The 26,160-nt window shown below is 42.9% G+C and overlaps 1 protein-coding gene across 1 annotated transcript in view; it reads left to right on the top strand.

Moving 5' to 3' along the window:
• The window catches only part of LOC139370646 (3'-5' exoribonuclease HELZ2-like), a 32,601-nt gene extending 6,641 nt beyond the window's left edge, over positions 1-25,960 (top strand). The window contains exons 4-20 of the mRNA XM_071110244.1: positions 144-251; positions 7,216-7,730; positions 10,941-11,576; positions 15,360-16,158; positions 16,314-16,389; positions 16,635-20,106; positions 20,451-20,536; positions 20,641-20,781; positions 20,881-21,036; positions 21,168-21,312; positions 21,505-21,636; positions 21,745-21,937; positions 22,937-23,080; positions 24,817-25,026; positions 25,176-25,332; positions 25,439-25,606; positions 25,709-25,960. Coding sequence (XP_070966345.1) covers positions 144-251; positions 7,216-7,730; positions 10,941-11,576; positions 15,360-16,158; positions 16,314-16,389; positions 16,635-20,106; positions 20,451-20,536; positions 20,641-20,781; positions 20,881-21,036; positions 21,168-21,312; positions 21,505-21,636; positions 21,745-21,937; positions 22,937-23,080; positions 24,817-25,026; positions 25,176-25,332; positions 25,439-25,606; positions 25,709-25,839 — 7,269 coding nt within the window. The 3' untranslated portion in view covers positions 25,840-25,960. The remainder of the gene's footprint in view (positions 1-143; positions 252-7,215; positions 7,731-10,940; positions 11,577-15,359; positions 16,159-16,313; positions 16,390-16,634; positions 20,107-20,450; positions 20,537-20,640; positions 20,782-20,880; positions 21,037-21,167; positions 21,313-21,504; positions 21,637-21,744; positions 21,938-22,936; positions 23,081-24,816; positions 25,027-25,175; positions 25,333-25,438; positions 25,607-25,708) is intronic.
• Positions 25,961-26,160: the final 200 nt, after the last annotated feature.

The raw sequence follows: 26,160 nt of genomic DNA, 5'->3' as shown, positions 1-26,160 counted from the left end.
CATCGTAAGACATTGTCCTCCTGTGCAATGATTGCTTAGATATTCTACTTGCTACTACTGTACATACAGTGTTATCCAACTTGGTTTACTATAACATTTTAATTGTCCCCAAGCAACAAACTAACTATGACTTCATTTGACAGATTTCAGAACAAGTTGATGACGTGAGTGTCACTTTTGATGGGAATTTGTGTGTGGAGTGTGTGGAGACTGATGCCGAATTAAAATGGAACTTCCAGATCAAAACAGAGGTAACAGCTAGCTAGTGTACTAAGTAGTGTACTCTATATGGCTAAATAACCCATTGGTTTACTTTACCTGTAAGCAGTGTCATAACACTCCTGTGACGATCTGAAGGATCAGGTTACAGTGGGTCCGCTCTACAGCGTGCTCTCTCTGGTAGATGGGGGAGAGCGGGAAGTCTGCTGTTATGACGGTCATAAAATATGCTGCCTCTATGCTCTGTAGTGTTCGGGATTGGACTGTAAATTGTGGAACACAGAGAGACAATTGGACAATCAAAAGTTTGAATAATTAAACAATATTTCTATTTTTGAGAATGTGGGAATGGTCCATGGGTATTTAAAGAACAATCCTGTCAAAGTTGTTTAATTTGGGGCGGCAAGTGACCTAGTGGTTAGAGCGTTGGGCCAGTAACCAAAAGGTTGCTAGATTGAATCCCCAAGCTGACAAGGTTAACATCTGTCATTCTTCCCCTGAACAAGGCAGTTAACCCATTGTTCCTAGGCTGTCATTGTAAATAAGAATTTGTTCTTAACAGACTTGCATAGTTAAATACAAAATGTGGTGACCTTATGAAAGACAGGAGACCCACATTACTGTATCTCTGGTTGTGTACACCTTCAAATTATGGGGTTTAGATCTGATAGTTGTGTAAAATATATGATTAAATATTTAATTATTTGTGAAAAGATTAAATGTGATGTTAGTCTTCTAAATAAGATTATGGATTTTCATATAATGTTTAACTAGTCAGTGGCCACACCCCCGTGAGCCCAGACATCACATTAGGCTTCATAGAACCGCCTCTTCTTCCACAGAGTATAATACCCACTTCCTACAAAATGTACATTAAGTCAGAGAACGTCGAGACAGAGTCCCCACGTTGGAATGGCTACAGTTCTATAGGCCATCAGACCAGAAAATATGGAGCTGACGCTACATGTTAAAATGGTTAAGAACTTCAACTCTATAGGCCCAGGAGACAAGACCGTCGATCACTACAGAATAAGAGCAAATCCTAGACGTAGAATTACTAGTCTGCAGTTGGAAATAATGTAAATCTAGTACGAGAATACCTACAACTGCTGAAGCATCTATCCTATGCAATGACCATCTGTACGCCTGACGTATCCATTACAACATACACTATACAGAGCCACTGAGAATGTGACAACTACGAAAGACATTGTGACTTCTGGGGAAGTTAACCAGAGACTCTCTGATGAACTGACTCTCCAAGAGATGGACCGGCGATTTCAACAGAGAAGACAACAACGACATACGGGCGTAAACATATACTGTACATTGCAACTATTTTCGAATGAGCGGCCGTTCATGTGTACAGGATTAGCATTTCAATTGATATAATTAGCAACTGTGTGTAATGAATCCATTTAGTCTTTCTCACTTTTTATCTGTCCTCACCCCTTTCCATTGTTTACCAAGCCATCATACCTTGCAATGAACTGAGGCCCAAGATTCGAGACAATATCCTGGGGAAGTTTGTGTGGTCAAAAGACATGGGTAATCATGAGGTCTCCATCGCTGAAGACAACTTGGGTAAGGCAATGAAATGGGCTGCCTTGGAGAACCGATCAACGACCACCAGGATAGTGGTAAGCCCTTGGGATGGAGGTAACCCTGTGATAGAATCTGCGGACAGGTGGGACCAGGGCCGGCAGATGTTGGAGCAACCCAGGAGGTCGCTGCCGTGAGGACTTGCTTTGAGCACAGGTGGAATCTCACATCCTCAATCATGTTAGGCCACCAGAATTTCCACCTCAGGAACTCCAGTGTCCGATTAACCCCAGGATGCCCAGTTAATTTAAAGGAGTGTCCACATTGTGAACATTTATGAACATTTGAACATCTTGGCCATGTTCTGTTATAATCTCCACCCGGCACAGCCAGAAGAGGACTGGCCATCCCACATATGCTCTCTCTAATTCTCTCTTTCTTTCTCTCTCTCGGAGGACCTGAGCCCTAGGACCATGCCCCAGGAATACCTGACATGATGACTCCTTGCTGTCCCCAGTCCACCTGACTGTGCTGCTGCTCCAGTTTCAACTGTTCTGCCTTATTATTATTTGACCATGCTGGTCATTTATGAACATTTGAACATCTTGACCATGTTCTGTTATAATCTCCACCCGGCACAGCCAGAAGAGGACTGGCCACCCCACATAGCCTGGTTCCTCTCTAGGTTTCTTCCTAGGTTTTGGCCTTTCTAGGGAGTTTTTCCTAGCCACCGTGCTTCTACACCTGCATTGCTTGCTGTTTGGGGTTTTAGGCTGGGTTTCTGTACAGCACTTTGAGATATCAGCTGATGTACGAAGGGCTATATAAATAAATTTGATTTGAAATTTGATTTGATTGTAGTACTCGGGAACGAGCTGAACGCAGAACGTAAAGTCTGTTGGTGGGTCCCCTGCTGGGGTCAGGTTCTCAGGTCTGGGCTTGTCGAACTGTGTTCTCAATACTCCATATCACAGGAGCCACAATGCTGGAGCTGCGGATGATGGGCTCGGAGTACCTCTCCTTGTTAAAGACATCATGTTGGCGGGACAGGGCATCTGATTTCTGATTCTTGGATCCGGGTGATAGGCTAGTGTGAAAATGAACCTGTTAAAAACAGAGCCCACCTAGCCTGGCATGCTTTCAAACTCTTGGCTTCTTGCAGTTCGTGCAGTTTCTTATCCTCCTCGTTCTGCTGTGAAAGGACTGCCCCTGCTCTGGTGTCCAAGGCGTCTACCTCTACCACAAAGGGACAAGTAGGATCAGGATGAACAAGGATGGGTCCAGAGGTGAAATGTCCCTTGAACTCCGTGAATGCCCTGTCAGCCTCGGGAGTCCAGCAAAAACGGGTCTGGGACTTGCGGGTTAGGACCCTGAGAGGCGCTACCACTGCACCAAAGTTGCGTATAAAACGGCTATAAAAATTGGCAAACCTGAGGAACTGCTGGACCTGCTTGAGTGAGGTGGGGTGGGGCCGGTCGGCAACCGCCTCAACCTTTATGGGTCCATTTGGAAGCCTGTGGTAGAGATAATGTTACCCAGAAAGGAAACTTTGGATACGTGGAACTCACACTTCTCTATCTTGACATATAGTTGGCTCTGCAGGAGGTGTCTCAGGAGTTGGCAGATGTGCAGAATGTGTTCCGGAATGGTTTTGGAGAAGATCAGCATGTCATGGAGGTAAATGAAGACAAACCGATTCAACATATCAGTGTCATCTGGGGAATTAGAGGGCAGAATGAAACCTGCCTCCAGCGACTCCCGGATGTAATAGTCCAAGCCTGCTGCTTCAGGGGCCGAGAGGGAGTACAGACGGCCCCGGGGAGGTGTGGAGCTGTTGGAGTTCTATGGCACAGTCGTATGGACGATGGGGTGGCGGCTTGCCTCGCCGGGGTCAAAGTATTCGGGAGGGAGAGCGGAAAAGTCTTGGTCTTCAGTGGATGCAGGAGGACACGGCAAGGCTCTGGGTGGGCGTCTTAGACATTAAGTCTGGCAGTCTTTACCCCAGTCTAGTAGGTGTCCCATAGACCAGGAGAATAGTAGGTTATGTAGCACTAGTCAGGGGTACACTAGGATAAGGGGGTTCTCGGGAGCAGCGATCAAAATAAAACTAAGTCTCTGAGTGGTTCACCTCAACCTGCGAAAGGGCTTGGTCTGATATTCCACCTGACTGGTGCCAATGACCGGAGCCAATTCTACCTGACCAGAGCCACCTGACCGGAGCCAATCTGCAGAGGGATGGGACACTTCACGCAGGGGATTTGTAACTCTTTGGGGAAGTCCTGATCAATTCAATTATATGCGGCCCCGTAGTCCACGAAGGCTTGAATCTGGTGCTGACAGTTGTCCTAGTGGAGGGTTACGGGTAATGACAGACAGTGACTGGGTAGCAGGGAGGTAACTGCACAGCTCGTCAGGGTCTCCCCTTATCCTGGCAAGCCCTGGCATTTCCTTCAGTTCTGGGCATGTAGCACGGAGATGGCCGAGACCTCTCCAGTCCCATCTTTATGGGCTCCTCAATGCTGAGTTCGGGGGTATTGGGGTGCTCAGGAAACCAGGATACTGGAGTGGTGTCAACATCAAAAAAAATTCTCGGCGGCAGTTGTCCATCCTAATTGCCAGCGTTATCAGGGACTCGAGGTCCTCACACAGTTCCCGAGAGGCCAGTTCATCCTTGATGGAGTTAGACAAATCCTGGTGGAAAGTGGTTTTGTCTCATTCGGATTCGCATTTATCGTCAAGTGATTGAGCATTACACCTAGGCCTGTACTCTGGAGCGGGATCGAATTGGAGGTGGAGGGACCGTCATGGTCTTCGGGCGGTGTGTCACATCATCATCGGACTGAGCTTGATGTCATTGCAAGCAATCTCAACGCTGTGCGTTACAGGGAAGACATCCTCTTCCCTCATGTGGTACCCCCCATGTGGTACCCTCATCCTGACATGACCCTCCAGCATGACAATGCCACCAACCATACTGCTCGTTCTGTGCGTGATTTCCTGCAAGACAGGAATGTCAGTGTTCTGCCATGGCCAGCAAAGAGCCAAGATCTCAATCCCATTGAGCACGTCTGGGACCTGTTGGATCGGAGGGTGAGGGCTAGGACTATTCCCCCCAGACTACTCCCCCCAGAAATGGAACTTGCAGGTGCCTTGATGGAAGAGTGGGGTAACATCTCACAGCAAGAACTGGCAAATCTGGTGCAGTCCATGAGGAGGAGATGCACTGCAGTACTTAATGCAGCTGGTGGTCACACCAGATACTGACTGTTACTTTTGATTTTGACCCCCTTCCCCCCGGTTGTTCATGGACACATCATTAAATTCTGTTAGTCACATGTCTGTGGAACTTGTTAAGTTTTTTATGCCTCAGTTGTTGAATCTTGTTATGTTCATACAAATAATTACACGTTTAGTTTTCTGAAAATAAACGCAGTTGACAGTGAGAGGAGTGAGTTTAAATACAAATAGGCCTAACCTTCTGGTAGATGGAAAGCCTATGCCTACCTGGAAGAAGGATATCATGATTATTTGCATCACTCCAGTGGCCATTTGTTTAGCAAATTCCGTCTCGTGTGCAACAAACACCGCTAGCCAAACAACTGTGCTAGATGCCTGTGCACATCAATTAAAGTCAGGTCAAGCTTTACGGTGAAAGTACCCTAAAAAAATCCACATTTCTTAGATTTTTCCTAGACCTCAAAAGTGGTCTCCTGATGTGGTTTAAGCATTCTTAAGAACTTAGAACATCCAATTTTGTTGTTTTTCTATTACAAAAGTGTGACTTTAGGAGCATATTGGAAAATTGGAAAAATCTGAAACCTGTGCATATCTGAGTTGACAGACTCATTTATCTGTTTCAATAGTAGGCCTATTATTGGCCTACTTTCACCGTAAGCTTGACCTGACTGTGAAAGACCAATATGGGATTTATCATTTTAGGTCATTAAGAGTGTATGTCCCGGTTTCTCACAAATTGTTTTTCACACAGGGAGCCTTTCCTTCAGTGGGACAGGCCGTTTGGTAAATTTTGGGCAAAATTTGAGTATTCCCACTTCTCCAGGCACTATTACACCACTCAATGTGGTTGTTTGAGCGAGAAAGACACAGAGGAGAATCAGTAAAAAAGCACATCCCCTTCAAAATAGCCTTTTGAGTTAGGTGTCAGCCAGAGTAGTGATTGGTTACACTGCCTACTATACCAATTTCTCTGTATAATATAAGCCATAACTTTCAGAGATCCCGCTCTGGAACTTTGGCACGTACAGTATTATATGTTTAAAGGTACAATATGTAAGAATTTTTCATTCAATTCATCGGTCCTTGTCACGGATGGACTAATGCAGCATACGACCACACCGGGTTCCACTCCTATCAGATAAAAACAAGAAGAAGCTAAAAAACATTGCCTGGTCCAACGAATCCCGGTTCCTGTTGCGTCAAACAGAGTCATGATTTGTTGCAAGCAGCAAGAGTCCAGGGCCCCATCCTGCCTGGTGCCAATGGTACAGACGGGTGGCGTAATGATGTGGGGAATGTTTTCCTTGGCACATGTTAGATCCCTTGATACCAATTGAGCAATGTTTCCATGCCCCTAAGAATTCAGGATATTCTGCACACTCCTTCAAAACCTGAGACGTTTGTGGCATTGTGTTGTGTGCCACAACTACACATTTTAGAGTGGCCTTTTATTGTCCCTGGGGGCGGCCCGTCAGGAAGTCCAGGATCCAGTTGCAGAGGGAAGTGTATAGTCACAGGGTCTATGTGATGAGCTTTGTGGGTACTATGGTGTTGAACTCTGAACTGTAGTCAATGAACAGCATTCTCACATAGGTGTTCCTTTTGTCCAGGTGGGAAAGGGCAGTGAGGACACAGATACAGCTCAAGATCAAATTCTATTGTAGAAATACGTTTGTCACTGCTATCAATTCTGCTTCACGAGAGTCCTAACATTCACCTCTGTGACCATCTGATGGCAGAGTCAGGATTTGGTGTAAGCAGCACGAGTCCATGGCCCCATCCTCCCTGGTGTCAATGGTACAGGCTGGTAATGCTGGTCTAATGGCGGGGGAATATTTCCTGGTCCCTTTATTTAACTAGGCAAGTCAGTTAAGAACAAATTCTTATCTTCAATGACGGCCTATGAACAGTGGGTTAACTGCCTTGTTCAGGGGCAGAACGACAGATTTTTACCTTGTCAGCTCGGGGATTCAATCTTGCAACCTTTCGTTTACTAGCCCAACGCTAACTAATAATAATAATGAGGTCCCCCTGGGCACAAATGTCAATGAAATCCGAGATTTCATTGACATTACGTGGAAACAACGTTGATTCAACCAGTATGTGCCCAGTGGGGTGGCTCCAGCTAAGTGTACATTTTGCTGTTTGTGAAGTCTCCACTTTCATTGTTTATTTAATGTCATTGGTCACCTGTGCATTTTGCCTGTGTCTTCACAGAGACTACTTGCACATGTAGCATTACTGAAACAGGAACCTGGAGCCTCTTTCTCCCTGGATGAAAACAGTCCTGAGCCCTGCACTTACACCACTGGTGAACAGTTATGTAACTCAGACATGACCTATGACATCACTGTGTCCTTCAAATCCAACAACCCGGGTCTTTATGAACAGTGGTTGGTGTTTGACTTCGACATGAGGCCAGTCCTCCTACAGAAACTCAAAGTTAAAGTCAGACAGCAGCCATCCCCTAACCTCGAGGAGCCGCCTGAGGATTTTGGGCGCCCATTCCAGAATCTGGAACACTGGCATCGGGGGAACAGGGTCATCGTCCCATGCATGGACAAGACAGAAGTACAGGAAGAGCTTCTGAAGGAGTACAAGCCCCCTCAGATTAGCTTGCAGTATAAACCACTTGATGACAGCAACACGGCCATGAATCACCAGAACTACAAAAAGAAAATGCACAGCTTCCTGTACACAGAGGAGCAGGCAGAAGATCAGATAGTTTCAAGGTAATAACATCATTATTTCCATGGCTTTGTTTTTTAACTAATCATCTCCAACACTATTATAAATACATGTAAATTAAACTACCTGTAAAGTCCAGTTCACATCTAACAGCAGAGACAATGCTAGATGGTTTTAATGCAGTTTTCTGAAGCTCTAGTTAGTAACCGTAAGGTGCTCAAATTTCTCTCAACCAGAGTTTCCGTTAGGAACATGTGTGGTGCTGGACATTTGACCGACAACATTTTAATTGACCAGACATTTGAGAGATTTACCAGACCCATGCATTGGGTGCGTAACCTGATTAGGGTGTCCACCCACGGTGCTCAGAATGACAGCAATCACATTTAGAATTTATATTAACCGAACATGCAAGTCGAGGATAGACCGATGTGCGGCTCTTCTTACCGAATTCTGATGTGCACTTTGAACATGTTAGAATGGCTGTCCACGTTTACTTTTTTCTCAGCCAACAAGATGAGTAACGCACAGCCAAATCACTAGCCTGTGTCAATCTACTATAGTAGAAAAGTTTAGGCTACTTATTCTATTGGTCAGCTTGTCAAGAAAGAAATGGCCTATTCCAAACAGACTTGGACTGTCCCACAAATTCATACAACCAGTAGGCCTAGGCTACAAAAAACAACAACTTTAAAAACAATGAGTGATGCAACAGATCAGAAGATTTAGCTTAAAAGGTTGATAGACGGTTATTTCTTCACATTCTAAGCGCAGCAATGCACACAAGGCAATAGGCTAGGTGCGAATGTTTGCACCATAATGCAATTATGGGGAAAATAGTTGTCAGAAGGGCTCTGCACACAATCTGTTAGAACTGTTGAGAGACTAAATCTAATTGGCTACTTTGATGTAAGGTGAGACATACCTCATAATATGTACATTGAACAAAAATATAAACAAAATGCAGCAGTTTCAAATATTTTACTGAGTTACAGTTCATGTAAGGAAATCAGTCGATTGAAATAAATAAATTAAGCCCCAAGCTATGGATTTCATATGACTGGGAATACAGATGTGCATCTGTTGCTCACAGATACCTTTCAAAAAAGTTGTGGTGTGGATCAGAAAACCATTCAGTATCTGGTGTGACCGACCACCATTTATTTAACCAGATAAGTTAACTGAGAACACATTGTAATTTACAGCAACGACCTGGGGAATAGCTACAGAGGGATGAATGAGCCAATTGTAAGCTGGGGATGATTAGGTGACTGTATGAGGGCATGATTGAGAATTTAGCCAGGACACCAGGGTGTTAACACCCCTAAGATAAGTGCCATGGGATCTTCAGTGACCACAGATAGTCAGTACACCCATTTAACGTCCCAGTAGAAAGACAGCACCCTACACAGAGCAATGTCCCCAGTCATTTCCCTGGGGTATTGGGATATTCTTTTTTGGGAACAGAGGAAAGGGTGTCTCCTACTGGCCATCCAACACCACTTCCAACAGCATCGGAGTATGCAGGTCATAATATAACTGGGACATTTTCAGGAACTGTGTACAGATCCTTGCAACATGGGTTCCTGCATTATCATGCTGGAACATGATGTGATAGCGGCAGATGAATGGCATGACAATGGGCCTCAGGATCTCAAATTACCATCGATAAAATGCAATTGTGTTCATTGTCCGTAGTTTATGCCTGACAATACCATACCAATCCCCCACCGCCACCATTTGGCACTCTGTTTACAATGTTGACATCAGCAAACCAATCTGCCCGGTACAGTTGAAACCGGGATTCATCCATGGAGAGCACACTTCTGCAACATGCCAGTGGCCATCAAAGGTGAGCATTTGCCCACTGAAGTTGGTTTACGACACTGAACTGCAGTCAGGTCAAGACCCTGGTGAGGACAACCAGCACGCAGATGAGCTTCCCGAGATGGTTTCTGATAGTTTTAACATTCAATTTTCTGGCAGCCGCTCTGGTGGACATTCCTGCAGTCAGCATACCAATTGTATGCTCCCGTAAAACTTGAGAAATCTGTTGCATTGTATTGTTTAACAAAACTGCACATTTTAGAGTATTGTCCACGGCACAAGGTGCACCTGTGTAATGATCATGCTGTTTAATCAGCTTCTTGATATGCCACACCCGTCAGGTGGATGGATTATCTTGGCAAAAAAGACATGCTCACTAACAGGAGCATAAACAAATTTGTGCACAATATTTGAGAGAAATAAGCTATTTGTGCATATGGAAAATTTCTAGGATCTTTCATTTCAGCTCATGAAACATGGGATCAGCTCTTTACATGTTGCGTTTATATTTTTGTTCAATATATTACAGCGTTCAGGTTCCAAACAATAAAGTAGGATATATGTTTTCAAAATGAGTACTGCCTTCAGCTCATTGCAAAGTAGTATGTGACGTGCTGATGAAGCATGCCTTCCATTGCTGTTTGATGCTGCGTTCAAAACAACTGGGAATTCGCAAATCTCGACTTCCGACTTCAGTGCATTCAAGGCAACTGGGAAAAAAAACTCTCTCTGACTGGGAAAAATCTATTTGAACGGTCTTCCAACTCGGGAATTCTGGCTTCTTTCTAATGCTCCGACATGAAGATCACTGACGTTATGATTTGACCTCGTATTTTTCCAAGTTCCCAGTGTCAAGCACCATACAAAGCTGCAGTAGCGGCTCTTGCACTATCTGACAGATTTTCCACTCAAAGGCTCTGCATACGCGTGTGAGAAGTAAGATCCAAAATGAACATAAGCTACTGTACACACGGCAATTACATTTTTTCCATTAAATTATGCTAATTAACCTACAGACCGATAAGCATGACCAGTCAAATGTATTTCCATCGACTGGTATTTCCATCAATGAATAGGCTAAAAAGCATGACTTCGCAATGTCGTTTTTTAGTCTCCTCCTAATTTTATTTATCGGCTTTTACATAAAAAAAAAATCAAAATCTGGTTATTACCGGCTAACGGAAACCCTGCTCTCAACTCAGAGTATGCCCTGTCTCCGGTGAGCAAGTGGCTGCTTGTGTTACATGATACTCGCTTGCTACAAAAAGTAGCAAATTTGTTTCAAAGTTTTATCATGTCATTCATTGTAAGTGTCAATGTTACTGTGGAAACAGTCTTGTATTTTTGATCTGTCTAGTTTTATCTCGTCTCTCCTAATGTTAGATGTGAACACGACTTAAGTCTCTTCATTGCCTTTCGGGTTTTAGACTCAATGTTCGAGGGACCATCACCTTGTCTGTGACCCTAGACGACCCTCAGTTCGGAATGAAGATGGCTCCTCTGGGGGAACTATTCTGTGCCGTCTCAGTCCCTTATACTCTAACCCCAGACAGCCCAGAGGGTTGGGTGCTTAGGCGAAGCGTCCAGTCAGCTCTCATAGCACCAGTATCTTTAGATAATCAAAGTCATAAGGTCTACGAAGCCATCATCCTCCGAGATGCCACAAGTGAGAATAAAATGCACTTGCAGCTGTCTAAAAGATGCTGCTCTGATCTGAAGCTCCAAAGAAATGAAACATATGAAATGGAGGTCCAGTTCCACCTGAATCGTCTGAAGTTCTGCGAGATGCACAAAGCCATAGATTTCCTTCCAGACACAGAGAGAGTGTTGCCAGACTTCAGGAACTGCATTGTCCCTGTTAATGAAATTGAATTTCCCAAAGTCAATGCAAAGCAGCATGCAGCCATTGATTTCATCGTAGGGGACTCAGATGGAAGAAGTGTGGCACCACTCCTCATTTATGGACCGTTTGGAACTGGGAAAACCTTCACGCTTGCTGCAGCAGCCAAAGAGCTGGTACGGCAGCCACACACCAGAGTACTGATCTGCACCCTCACCAACAGGTAATGACTCCAGTGTTCTATATAGATTCCCTTACATTGAGTTGAATTTTATAGAACTTGACTACAGTGCATTCGGAAAGTATTCAGACCCCTTTACCTTTTCCACATTTTGTTACGTTACAGCCTTATTCTAAAATGGATTAAATAGTTTTTCCACTCATCAATCTACGCACAATTCCCCATAATAAACAAAGCAAAAATAATATTTTTTTCATATTTAAAAAAAATAATAAAATAATGAAATAGCACAATGAGATAAGTATTCAGACCCTTACTCAGTACTTTGTTGAAGCATCTTTGGCAGCGATTACAGCCTCAAGACTTCTTGGGTATGACGCTACAAGCTTGGCACTACAAGCTTGTGGATTTTCTCCCATTCTTCTCTGCATATCCTCTGAAGCTCTGTCAGGTTGGATGGGGAGTGTTGCTTCACAGCTTTTGTTAGGTCTCTCCAGAGATGTTCGATCGGGTTCAGGTCCGGGCTCTGGCTGGGCCACTCAAGGACATTCAGAGATTGGTCCCGAAGCCACTCCTGCGTTGTCTTGGCTGTATGCTTAGGGTCATTGTCCTGTTGGAAGGTGAACCTTCCTCCCAGTCTGAGGTCCTGAGCACTCTGGTGCAGGTTTTCATCAAGGATCCCTATGTACTTTGCTTCATCTTTCCCTCGATCCTGACGAGTCTCAGTACCTTCCGCTGAAAAACATCCCCACAGCATGATGCTGTCACGACCATGGTGCCTGGATGGTGCCTGGTTTCCTCCAGACGTGACATTCAGGCCAAAGAGTTAGCATTCAGGCCAAAGTTCAATTTTTGTTTCATCAGACCAGAGAATCTTGCTTCTCATGGTCTGAGAGTCCTTTAGGTGCCTTTTTGGCAAACTCCAAGCGGGATGTCATGTGCCTTTTACTGAGGAGTGGCTTCCGTCTGGCCACTCTACCATAAAGGCCTGATTGGTGGAGTGCTGCACAGATGGTTGTCCTTCTGGAACGTTCTCCCATCTCCACAGAGGAACTCTGGAGCTCTGTCAAAGCGACCATCAGACTCTTGGCCACCTCACTGACCAAGGCCCTTCTCCCCTGATTGCTCAGTTTGGCCAGACAGCCAGCTCTAGGAAGAATCTTGATGGTTCCAATCTTCTTCCATTTAAGAATGATGGATGGCATTGTGTTCATGGGGACATTCAATGCTGCAGAAAGTTTTTGGTACCCTTCCCCAGATCTGTGACTCAACACAATCCTGTCTCGGAGCTCTTCTTCAATTCCTTCGACCTCATGGCTTGGTATTTGCTCTGACATGCACTGTCAACTGTACCAGTACCAGTCAAATGTTTGGACACACCTACACATCCAAGGCTTTTCTTTATTTGTACTATTTTCTACATTGTAGAATAACAGTGAAGACATCAAAACTATGAAATAACACGTAGAATGATGTAGTAACCAAAAAAGTGTTAAACAAATTAAAATATATTTTAGATTCTTCAAAATAGCCACCCTTTGCCTTGATGACAGCTTTGCACACTCTTGGCATTCTCTCAACCAGCTTCACGTGAAATGCTTTTCCAACAGTCTTGAAGGAGTTCCCACATATGCTGACCACTTCTTGGCTGCTTGTCCTTCCCTCTCCGGTCCAACTCATCCCAAACCATCTCAATTGAGTTGAGGTCGAGTGATTGTGGAGGCCAGATCATCTGATGCAGCACTCTATCACTCTTCTTCTTGGTCAAATATCCCTTAAATAGCCTGGAGGTGTGTTGGGTCATTGTCCTGATGAAAAACAAATGATAGTCCTACTTAGTGTATACCAGATGAGATGGCGTATCACTGCAGAACGCTGTGGTAGCCATGCTGGTTAAGTGTGCCTTGAATTCTAAGTAAATCACTGAGAGTGTCACCAGCAAAGAACCCCCACAACATCACACCTCCTCCATGCTTCATGGGGGAACCACACATGCAGAGATCATCCGTTCACCTACTCTGCGTCTCACAAAGACATGGCGGTTGGAACCAAAAATCATACATTTTGGACTCATCAGACCAAAGGACAGATTTCCACCGGTCTAATGTCCATTGCTCATGTTTCTTGGCCAAAGCAAGTCTCTTCTTCTAATTGGTGTCCTTTAGTAGTGGTTTCTTTGCAGCAATTCGACCATGAAGGCTTGATTCACACAGTGTTCTCTGAACAGTTGATGTTGAGATGTGTCTGTTACTTGAACTCTGTGAACCATTTATTTAGGCTGTCATTTCTGAGGCTGGTAACTCTAATGAACCTATCTCCTGCAGCAGAGGTAAGTCTGGGTCTTCCTTTCCTGTGATGGTCCTAATGAAAGCCAGTTTCATCATAGAGCTTGATGGTTTTTGCAACTGCAATTCATGTCTTAAAGTAATGATGGACTGCAATTTATCTTTGCTTATTTGAGCTGTTCTTTCCATAATATGGACTTGGTCTTTTACCACAAATTAACTTTAGCAAGAAAAAATTCAAAAAATTAACTTTCAGCAAGGCACACCTGTTCATTGAAATGCATTCCGGGTAACTACCACTTGAAGCTGGTTGAGATAATGCCAAGTGTGCGCAAAGTTGTCATCAAGTCAAAAGGTGGCTACTTTGAAGAATCTCAAATAGAAAATACATTTTGATTTGTTTAACACTTGTTTGCGTACTACATGATTCTGTGTTATTTCGTAGTTTTGATGTCTTCACTATTATTCTACAATGAAGAAAATGGAAAAATAATGAAAAACCCTGGAATGAGTAGGTGGGTCTAAACTTTTGACTTGTTCTGTAGATATGTGTGTGCCTTTCCAAATCATGTCCACTCAATTGAAATTACCACAGGTGGACTCCAACCAAGTTGTAGAAACATCTCAAGGATGATCAATGGAAATAGGATGCACCTGAGCTCAATTTCGAGTCTCATAGCAAAGCGTCTGAATACTTATGTAAATAAGGTATTTCTGGGTTTTTTGTACTTAGAAAATGTGCAGAAACATGTTCAAACCTGTTTTCGCTTTGTCTTTATATTATTTCCATAATAAGCTATTGATTGATGATAGAAATAATTATTTCATCAATGTTAGAATAGTGGCTGTAACGCAACAAAATGTGGAAAAGGGGTCTGAATACTTTCCGAATGCGCTGTGTCTGTTCAGTCATACATTATGCAATTAGTTGACATGCAGTCAATTCAGGAAGTTATTTTAATGTAAAATTCAAGTTAAAAAACATTTCAAATAAATAGCTCAGTTTATTGAGAAGTCATTGAAAATCTATGTATTTTTAATCATTATTCAAGTTTACAGTACTTCTTCAATTTGAATTGACCCCAGCCCTGAGTTGACAGGCAAGCATTGTTACATAATAGTGCTTAAAACTGTTAATAACATATGTGAGATTTTTGTAAACATTAGATTTGCAACAAAATACTTTTATTTGACCTTTGTGTAATGATTAAGATAGCACAGTTAGGTCATAGGGCTATCATGAGTTTGCTCATCAATCATTTGAATTGTGTAAGTCTCATATGGGTTTGACAGTTATACATTAACATTTATAAGTATTATGCCATGTATTAATCCCAATGTTAATACACAGATTTGAATCCAAATGTTAACACACACACACACTTGTAGTTGCAATGTACCTGCTTTTTAATTACTGGTGCAACATACATTTCATGAAAAAGTAGGGAGACCAGTTTTCCATTCGGGTTTTAAGGACAGTCACATTTTAGTGGAACTGTTAAATGGTAAGCATAGTTAACCCCTCTCTTTCTGTGGTCAGCTCTGCAGATTTGTATATCAAAGACCATTTCCATCCATACGTCAACTCTGGACACCCTGAGATGAAGCCACTGAGAATAAAAGCAAATAAACAAGGGGTTCTAGTAAGTTCTACGGATGAGATCACACAGAAGTACTGCCTTCTATCCAAAGACGGTCAGTTTTTTCTACCTCCTACCAAATCTGCTTTGGATCACCACAGAATAGTCATAACAACTACTGCAATGGCAAGACACTTCAATGACCTAAAGCTTTCCGATGGCTACTTCACCCACATCCTGATTGACGAAGCCTCCCAGATGCTCGAATGTGAAGCCCTAATGCCCCTTGGTCTGGCAGGGCCAGTAACTCGGGTGGTTCTAGCTGGAGATCACATGCAGATGGGACCAAAACTATTTTCAACGGACGATGACCAACACTCCAATCACTCTTTGCTGAACCGCCTGTTCCACTTCTATCAAGGCTGTGAAAGTAGTACAGCTTTGAAAAGCAGAATATTTTTTCACGAGAACTATCGCAACACAAAAGAGATAGTAGAATTTGTGTCCACTCACTTCTACGTTGGCAAGTCGGATGCCATCAAGGCTGTTGGTAATGTTCCAGCTCATCCGAACAGCCACCCTTTGAGGTTTCACCATGTCAGAGGAGAATCCCACTTGGACACAGCATCCATGTCATGGTTTAATCTTGACGAGGTTGAATGCGTGGTTGAAATAGTGCAAAATCTGCTCAGAGATTGGCCAATCGCATGGGGGAATCATGATCAAAGCTCAATCTGTGTTCTCTCTGAACGATGCCAGGTGAAACCGTTGTTCCTCATTACATTTTTTAATCAATTACCATGCACAGTTTAATAATTCTAATGCATTTGTTGAGAAAATGAGGAAAAACCTCTCAAGTCAATGTTGTGTTATGTCCATAACTTTTTTGGTTGACATTATTTATGTATTCATAGGTTTCAATGATCAGGAAAGAGCTTCAGAAAAGATTCCTTGGCCGAGTGACTGTGGAGAATATATCAAATGTTCAAGGTATTTATCATGAAAACAACTCAAAGATTTGGTCTGGAATTTATTCCGATCGCGCTTTGTGAACTATGCAGCTTTTAAAGGCAATGTTCTTGCATTCGAGGAGACTTCGTTCACAGTAGCTGCATATGTCGACTCAATCAGAAATTAACACATGATTTGTTAACATAATACATTTTTTTGTAATATTTTAGTTGACTTCATTTATTTTATGTTAACCATATAACACTTTCATTATTTCTTGACAGGCAAACAGTTCAGAGCAATAGTAATGACTGCCGTTCAAACCCGTGACAGCCTTCACGCTCCTGACTCATATTGTGTGGAGTTTTTCAACGATGCTCGCATGCTGAACACAGCCATGACTAGGGCTCAATCCCAGGTTGTTGTGGTTGGAGATGCTGCTGCGCTTTGCTACTTTGGGAAGTGCTCAAGAATCTGGAGAAGCTACATTCACCATTGTATTAGCAAGGGAAGTGCTGAACCGAAACACCTTACCAATGACTTCATTGATGGCGATATCAAGGAAATCTCAAGATTCCAAAGGACAGAATACCTGGATGAGGGCAGCACTCAGTCAGTTATTTTCGATACAGAGAACAACATTGATGCTATTCTCCAAGAACTACAAGAGGAGCAAAACAGGGAACACTACACACTACTGGAACGAAAGAGACTATACAATAGTGCCAAAGTTGAAAGAGATGCCTTGTTGCAGTTGTTGAGAGAGCAGCCCAATGTGTACAAGCGAGGTGAATTGGTCATGGAGAAACATAATGCAGGTTATATCATTCCATTTGACAACCCAACTAACCACATTATCATCAAAGGAAGAGGTAACCTCGGCAAGTCCTTCTGTGGTGATGAAGTGGTGGCCGAAGTAGTTCCTTGTGAGGGTATTCCACAAGGAAAAGTGTTAGGCACCATCAAGGCAGCTGAATCCCATCGTGTGTTTGCTTGTACCCTTGAAGTTGAAGATTACCATAAACCCAAAACGAAGACTGAATATCAATTCCTCAGAAAAATTATGGTACCACTCAACACAAACACCACCAAAATATGTACCTTGGTCAGCAAGAAGAGCCACAATTTAATTCCAATATGGAAGCACAATGATGGAGAATGGGAGATTGTCAGATATCAACAACTTGATGAAGAAATCAAATGCAATCATGTATTTATGGTGGAAGTGTTTTGCTGGAAAACGAAAACAGAAAACAAAGGAAACTATGCCTATCCGTTGGGGAAGGTGATAGACATTCTTTCCATAGGATCATCTTTGGAGGAGGGCTTAAGGATTTTGGATGCAGAATTTAATGTTCAACCGTTGCCTCCCAGCCATGTTTTAGCTGAACCATGTTCCTGGAAAGACACCCAAAATAGTAACAGAAAGGACCTCCAAAAGTTTATTACTTTCACTGTTGACCAAAATAAATCCCTAGACTTGGATGATGCAATCAGTGTCATTGACATGGAAAGCCATTATGAGGTTGGAGTCCACATAGCAGATGTGGCAAGTTTCGTGAATCTTGGCGGTTCGTTGGATGATGCTGCACAAAAACATGGTGCAACATTTTACAGCCCTAGAGAAGAACCAGTTTACATGTTCCCAAAATCAGTTAGCATCTACCACTTCAGTCTTCTGCCTGGTATAGATCGAAAGGTAGTTTCGTTAATGGTAAAAGTGGACAAGGCAACTCACAAAATCACTGAAAAGAAATTCCAGCTTTCGCAAATCAAGTCCGATAGAAAGTTGTCTTATGACGAGGCAGAGGACATCATCAGTAAGCGGTCAGGAAAAGAGGCCAAGTTTGATACTTTAGAAGACTGTGTTTCTGTGGCATATCGTTTTGCCAAAGTCCAAAGGAAGGCCAGGCTTGGCAAGGATTGGAGCTATAGACAATTGGACGATCACCAGAAGCCAGGGAAGAGGAGATCCAGTCAGATGATTGAGGAGCTTAGTGTACTGTTCAACCATTCTGTGTCTGAATTTTTGATCAATGCAAATGAAACCATGTTCTGCACTCCACTCCGATGTCAAGTAAGCCCTGACCCTGAAATGTTAGAAGACTTGAAAGAGCAATACAAAGACATCATACCACTGTCCTTACACCTGAGGCACAACCTTGACCATGACATTCAACTTGACCAGGAGGCCATGGAGAGCAAAAGCTTCTACGCGCTAACATCAATATGGAATGAGATCCTGTCAGCTGCCAAGAAAGAGGAAGTTGACACTGACACAATGATTGATCTGATTGGTACAGATGACATCTACCCCCAGCTCCTTCCAGTGATATATGAGTTTAGGAAGTGTCTTGACGAAGCCTACGTCATCCGTTCCAATTCATCCCAGGAAAAGGTTGGGCACTATTCCTTAAAACTTGAGTCATATACACAAGCATCCTCGCCCATACGTCGCTACATGGATATTATCCTGCAAAGGCTTTTGCATTCAGTCCTGAGCGGCACTCCGGTCCAATATTCTCCACAAGAGATTGACATTCTGTGTCAGAAGATTGAAGACAGCTACAAGAAGGCCAATGAGTATGAAAAGAAGGCTGCGATGATATCTTTCGCCATCAACATGAAGAAACAAAATTTTCTGAAGTTAGCATTTGTTGTTGGTGTAGCAGCAGGAGACAGTTTCAAGCTGTCCTTTCCGTTCGACAGGCACTCTTTTCCAGAGGGTTTGCCTGTTAGGTACAGAGATTTGCAACCGAAGGATCAACCCCTGTACGATTCAAATGAGAACCAAATTACTCTGACATGGAGAAGACGAGTGTACTCAATTGACACTGCCAAAATTCACCAAGAGCTAAAAAAGGTGCAAAATTCAGCTGCCTGCATCAAGCTCCCACAAAAGACTTGGCAAGCCATTGTTAATGCAATGGGCCATGAAAAATGGAACATAGCAAGGTCTCTCATACTGGATGCCACAACAAAGCAAACAGAAAATGTAAAGAGTCTCTCAAAACATGCCAAGGTGGATTTGCTTGAAGCTGGGAATGACTCCCATAGAACTGCACATGGACAAGCTGAAAAAATTGAAATGGAGCACTATGTTGATCTTACCCTACATTTGAAGCCGGGAGACACACTTCAAGTCCAAATGACATCTGAAGGAAAAAAAGGTTATTGGACACCTACTGTTCAGTTGGTGTGCATCAAACCAATATTTGAGTTGTGTGTAAACCATGCCCACAGTCCTATCACATGCTTTTCCAAACATGCAGACTGTCCATCCAAGAGTGAATATAGCAGCGCAAGAGAGTATGTGAAGATCTGGCGACCACTTTGCGAGATGGAGTCTGCAGACAATGCTGTGGATGAAAGTGACAGCATAATAATTGAGGACCTGAAGCTGAACTTGAAGCAAGGGAAAAACAGACTGAAAGGAAGTTTCGAACTTCCACTCAAATACATTAAAGAATGGGCCATTGAATGCAACCTTAGCAAGTGCTTTCTGTGCATCCGAAAAAGGGGATTGAAACTGACTTCAATCCCTGACCAATCAGAGGAAGTAGTCGACCCTAAGAATTACACATGGGTGGCACATGGTGTTACAACCAACTTTGAAGAACCAAAAAACAACCAAAATCAAGCCAGAAAAGTGCACTTCTACATCAACCACTTGCCAATGGATACCATTCCAGAGTGTGTCTACCAGAGAAAGACAACATACACGGTTGAGATAATCCCAAAGCTTCTGACGGACGTGCAAGTATTAAATTAATATGCAAAAAAAGAGATTGAACAATTGTCATTGAACAAATGTATTACCGTAACACTTTATTTTACAATTCCAGTACTTATTTAAGTCTCATTTAAGTCTTCAAAATGGTGCTTCAAATGTAACTACCATTTTTAGTAAATACCTGGTAATTGCTGCAGTCAAATATAAAGTACTACTCACATTTTAAAATAAGATGTATTTTTAAGTGCACTCTTTAAAATAAGATAATTATGTAAAAAAAATCTACTATTTTTATTGGATGGAGATAATGTTCCCATAATTAATTCAGTATACATAATGAATGGTTGTTAACATTTCTACTGTCTAGACGTAAAGAAATGGCTGTGAACAACATTGTGTCTGCAAATGAGCTTGTTCAGAAAATAGCCCTAGGACAACACATTCCAAAAGGAGGTAAAGTAACCCCATTTTACATCTGTGGGAATTTACAACAACCTTGTTTTTAATTAAGCTATACGCTTGAAAGTATTGTTTTGTGGTCTTGCTTGGGATTGTAGCTTCGCAATCTGTTGTACCACCACGGTACCAACTCATGAGGGAAAAGGCACCAGAGGGTCTCCCAGAGCTGAATAAGAGTCAAATTGATGCAGTGGAGAAAGCTCTGAATAACAACTTCACAATCATACAAGGGCCACCTGGTAAGTTAAGAAATACAGTAGTACTACCAGAATACCTGAAGCTGTTTTATTGCCCATTGCTGTGTTTACTGGAGTAAAAAATACACACCTGTTTCATAGGGACTGGAAAGACTGTTTTAGGAGTTTACATTGTGTACTGGTTCCTTGTGATGAACTCCAAAAACCCCAGGATATTTGAAAATCCGAAGGACAAGGACAAGAAAGAAGTTATTCTCTGCTGTGGTCCTTCCAATAAGTCTGTCGATGTGGTTGCTGGCAAGTTACTTCATACTTGAATTGAAATTGTCTCCACAAAATAATGTATAACACAACCACAGCTTAAACATGATCCAAGTTCTGTAGGGAACTTTCTAGGTAACATTCTATTCATTCTGAACATTCTGTAGAGTGCCTGGTGAAGTTTGGAGACAAGTTGAAGCCCCTCAGGGTGTACAGCCGACAACTGGAGATGGCGGAGTACCCTTACCCAGGGAGTGTCCTTCAGCTCTCTCCCAGGTCACTTCGCCATGAGCGGTCCAAGGCAGAACTCCGGTATAAAATATACACACATCACTCTGCAGTTGTGGCCACTTTTTCAGGGAATCTCTGTCTTGTCTTTGATAATCTGATCGTAGGGCTGGCTTTATCATGTCTGACCAGTGTCTCAGCATGTTTTTGTTAGATGGTTCACATTACACAAACTCAACATATCACAGTATTTTACCATATCTGTACCATTTGTAGAGATATTACCTTGCATCATCGCATACGGGAAGAACAAAATCCACATTCCACAGAAATAAAAGAGTTTGACCACAGAATAAAGCTAGCAATAGAATCAAAGGGAGAGGAGTTGACAGCAGAAGAAGTTGAGGAGTAAGTATAGAATTTTCCTGTAATGCAATTTTGATTAAAACATATATATAAACCCACATCTGACTGATGTACATATATAAGTGCGTACATTTTTTGTTTTTCTTCTAGCTACAAATGTCTTCTGAATAAAGCTCGTGTGCATGAGCTGCAGAGGCACGATGTCATTCTGTGCACCTGTACAGCAGCCTCTTCTCCTAACCTCACTAAAACAGTCAGTGCACGCCAGATTCTTATTGATGAATGTGCCATGGCAACAGAACCTCAGGCCCTCATCCCATTGGTCAGCAACAAACCAGAAAAGGTGTGTTGAAATCCATGTATTCATTTACTTTTTGTTATAGAATGATATTTCCATGTATGATGGTTTAAAATCCTTAAGAGTCAATTGATGCACCCATGTGTCAATCTAATAAATAACAAAAAAATCCCCATCAAAATCTGTAAATTTAAGCTAGTGATATCTGAAACTGTCACATCAGCACCAGGAGACATCCCTAAAAGCATGCCCCACGGGACTCTGAAGTTGGTAGCACTGATGTGCCAACTTCTGTCTGTAGTGTCCGAACCGTTTTGGCTACAAATTAATATAAACCAACTGTGGAAGGGGAGACTCTCCATTTTGCTTTACGACCCCTACAAGTGTCAAGGGACTCATCTGTAGGTAACAAATGTAAATGAATGGAAGTATGGAGGTAGTTCTGAGATTTAAATTAGTTTTGTATGTTTGTGATGCTGCCTATTTATGTATTGAATAACCCTTTTGGTTGCAGGTATAACCCTTTTGGGTTCCATGTGCAACCATTTGCACAGAGGGTTCTACATGGAACCCAAACGGGTCCTACTTGGAACCAAAAAGGGTTCTCCTATGGGGACTGCCGAAGAAGCCTTTTTTGGAACCTTTTTTTTCTAAAAGTGTAGTGTTATGAAATGACATTTTAAGAATGTGTTACTGTGAGCATTTCCGTAAAAAATATGTAGATATTTTTTTTTGCATTGGGTTTGGGCATATAAAGACTGCATTGACACAGAATCTGTTAAACTAAACCTTAACAGCAACCCTGTTTTCTCAACTGCATCCCAAGCAGAGGAGGCTGGTGGGAGGAGCTATAGTATGATGGGGTCATTGTAATGTCTGGAATGGATCAGATGGAACGGTATCAAACACATGAAATATGGAAAGCACATGTTTGACTGTATTACATTTATTCCATTCCAGCCATCCTATATGTTTATTAAAGGTCATCACCACATTTGCAAGTGATGCAGATTGATGGCTAAATAACCTCTTTTCACTTCCTAGATTGTGTTGCTCGGTGACCACAAACAGCTACGTCCCATCGTTAAGAATGAACTTCTGAGGAAGTTGGGGATGTCAAAGTCTCTGTTTGAGCGTTACTTTGAGTACCGGTCCCAGACAGTGATGCTGGATACCCAGTACAGAATGGTAAGAGGTCCAGAAATGTTTGGGCTATGAATTTATCACAGCCTAATTCACATCATATAATCTAATTCGACAAATGTTTATAAAACTGTGCCTTTGACTGCACAGATATGTTTTAAGATGCATGTTGATTAATATCAGCATGCGCTGACCAACTGGCAAGTGTCTTCACTGACATGTTCAACCTGTCCCTGACCGAGTCTGTAATACCAACATGTTTCAAGCAGACCACCATAGTCCCTGTGCCCAAGAACACTAAGGCAACCTGCCTAAATGACTGGCTCACAAACACCATTATCCCAGAAACACTAGACCCACTCCAATTTGCATACTTCCCCAACAGATCCACAGATGATGCCATCTCTATTGCACTCCACACTGCCCTTTCCCACCTGGACAAAAGTAACACATACGTGAGAATGCTATTTGTTGACTACAGCTCAGTGTTCAACACCATAGTGCCCTCAAAGCTCAACAATAATCTAAGGACCCTGGGACTAAACTCTGCAACTGGATCCTGGACTTCCTGAAGGGCCGCCCCAGAGTGGTAAGAGTAGGTAACAACACATCCGCCACGCTGATCCTCAACACAGCGGCCCCTCAGGGGTGCGTGCTCAGTCCCCTCCTGTACTCCTTGTTCACCCATGACTGCATGGCCAGGCACGACTCCCACACCATCATTCAGTTTGCCAATGACACAACGGTAGTAGGCCTGACCACCGAAAACGATGAGACAGCCTATAGGGAGGAGGTCAGAGACCTGGCCGCGTGGTGACAGGATAACAACCTCTCCCTCAACGTGATCAAGACAAAGGAGATGATTATGGACTACAGGAAATAGAGGACCGAGCACGCCCCCATTCTCATCGACGGGGCTGTAGTGGAGCAGGTTGAGAGCTTCAAGCTTTTGGTGTGCACATCACCAACAAACTATCATGGTCCAAACACACCAAGATCGTCATGAAGCAGGCACGACAAAGCCTATTCCCCCTCAGGAGGCTGAAAAGAATTGGCATGGGTCCTCAGATCCTCAAAAGTTCTACAGCTGCACCATCAATAGCATCTGGTTGAATCACTGCCTGGTTTGGCAACTGCTCGGCCTCCAACTACAGAGGGTAGTGCGTATGGCCCAGTACATCACTGGGGCCAAGCTTAATTCCATCCAAGACCTCTATACCAGGCGGTGTCAGAGGAAGGCCCTAAAAATTGTCAGACTCCAGTTACCCTAGTCATAGACTATTCTCTCTGCTAACGCACGGAAGCGGTACCGGAGCGCCAAGTGTAGGTCAAAAAGGCTTCTTAACAGCTTCTACTCCCAAGCCATAAGAATCCTGATCAGCTAATCAAATGGCTACCTAGACTATTTACATTGCCCCCACCCCCTCATTTTACGCTGCTGCCCCTCTCTGTTTATTATCTATTCATTGTCACTTTAACACTTTACCTACATGTACATATTACCTCAATTACCTCAACTAACCTGTACCCCCGCACATTTACTCTGTACCGGTACCCCTGTATATAGCCTCGCTAATGTTACTTTACTGCTGCTCTTTAATTAAATATTTTTAAATGTACTTATCTATTTTTTACTTAACACTTAATTTTCTTAAAACTGCATTATTGGTTAAGGGCTTGTAATTAAGCTTTTCACTGTCAGGTCTACACCTGTTGTATTCAGCACATGTGACATCCAATGACAAAGTACATAGTATTATCCATTGTTTAACTTTTTGTAGCATGAAGATATATGCAAGTTCCCATCGGAGGAATATTATGGAGGAAAACTGAAGACTGAAGTGAATCACTCAAGCAGTGTCCTTCAGGCTGACAGCCAACAGAAGCACATTGTTTTCGGGAACGTCATTGGAGAGGAGGTCAGCCTGGTTGTGAGCACAGAAAAGGGAACTGAAAACTCCAAAGCGAATAGGGCGGAGAGAGAGGTAGTGGTAAGGAACCCTTTTTGTTTTGTCTCAAAACATAACTCACACTTCAACACATACGGCTCAAATCTTGCCACTCTACTGGTATAGTCAGGTGAGTCACTTTTCTAAAAGGATGAGGGTATGATTTATGGTTTTCTTTTTGCTCATCACAGATCCGTCTCGTCAAAGCACTGGTAACAGAATCCCAAATAAAACAACAGAATATTGCAATTCTATCACCCTACAACGCCCAGGTGTCTGAATTTAAGAAAGAACTTCATGAACACAAAATGGACAAAATCACTGTCACCACCATCACAAAAAGTCAAGGTGACAATTTTCTCGTTCATACTTTCCCCTCTGTTCTATCTTGGATGTGATGCTATGGTTGTCCCCCGTTGTCCTTTTGTCAACTTTAATCTGATCTCCAATGCAGGATGTGAATGGCGCTACGTCATTCTCTCCACTGTGCGCTCATTACTCAGCAAGGACATCGAGATCGAGCCGGACAGGGCCTGGAGGTCTAAACATGTGGGCTTTGTTGGCGACCCCAACCAGATCAATGTGGGCATCACCAGGGCCAAAGAGGGACTGTGCATTATCGGTGAGCAAGACTTTTCATCCAGGGCTTAGTGTTAAGATCATTAGAGTAAGCCTAATCTAAACTAGTGGCATTTTAAAATGTAATTTCTTCCTTTCTTAAAAGGTAACCAAGAGTTGTTGAGCCGCAGTGGCGCTTGGCGACAGCTCCTCAAACATTATAGAGCAAGGAACTTTGTCACAGAAGCTGACAAGATCTCTGTGCGCAAAGCATCCTGTAAGCACGGTCTACATTGAAAGACATGGTCTCGGCCGCGGATCAGTGCACTATGAATAGCAAAATTAAAATTAGTTTTCAGAGACAAATGTATTATGTGCTTATAATTTCTATATTTCAATGTTGAATATTATTATAATCTGCACTCACTGTCTTTTAAAAACAAAATTTTTTTACCCCTTTTTCATGGTATCCAATTGTTGTAGTATCTTGTCTCATTGCTACAACTCCCGTACGGGCTCGGGAGAGACGAAGGCTGAATGTCATGCGTCCTCCGATACACAACCCAACCAGCCTTACTGCTTCTTAACACAGCACACATCCAACCCGGAAGCCAGCCA

This window comes from Oncorhynchus clarkii, chromosome 17, assembly GCF_045791955.1.
Source record: "Oncorhynchus clarkii lewisi isolate Uvic-CL-2024 chromosome 17, UVic_Ocla_1.0, whole genome shotgun sequence".
Lineage (NCBI taxonomy): Eukaryota > Metazoa > Chordata > Actinopteri > Salmoniformes > Salmonidae > Oncorhynchus > Oncorhynchus clarkii.
The sequence above is the reverse complement of the archived record's forward strand: the minus strand, read 5'-3'. Positions and strand labels throughout refer to the sequence as shown.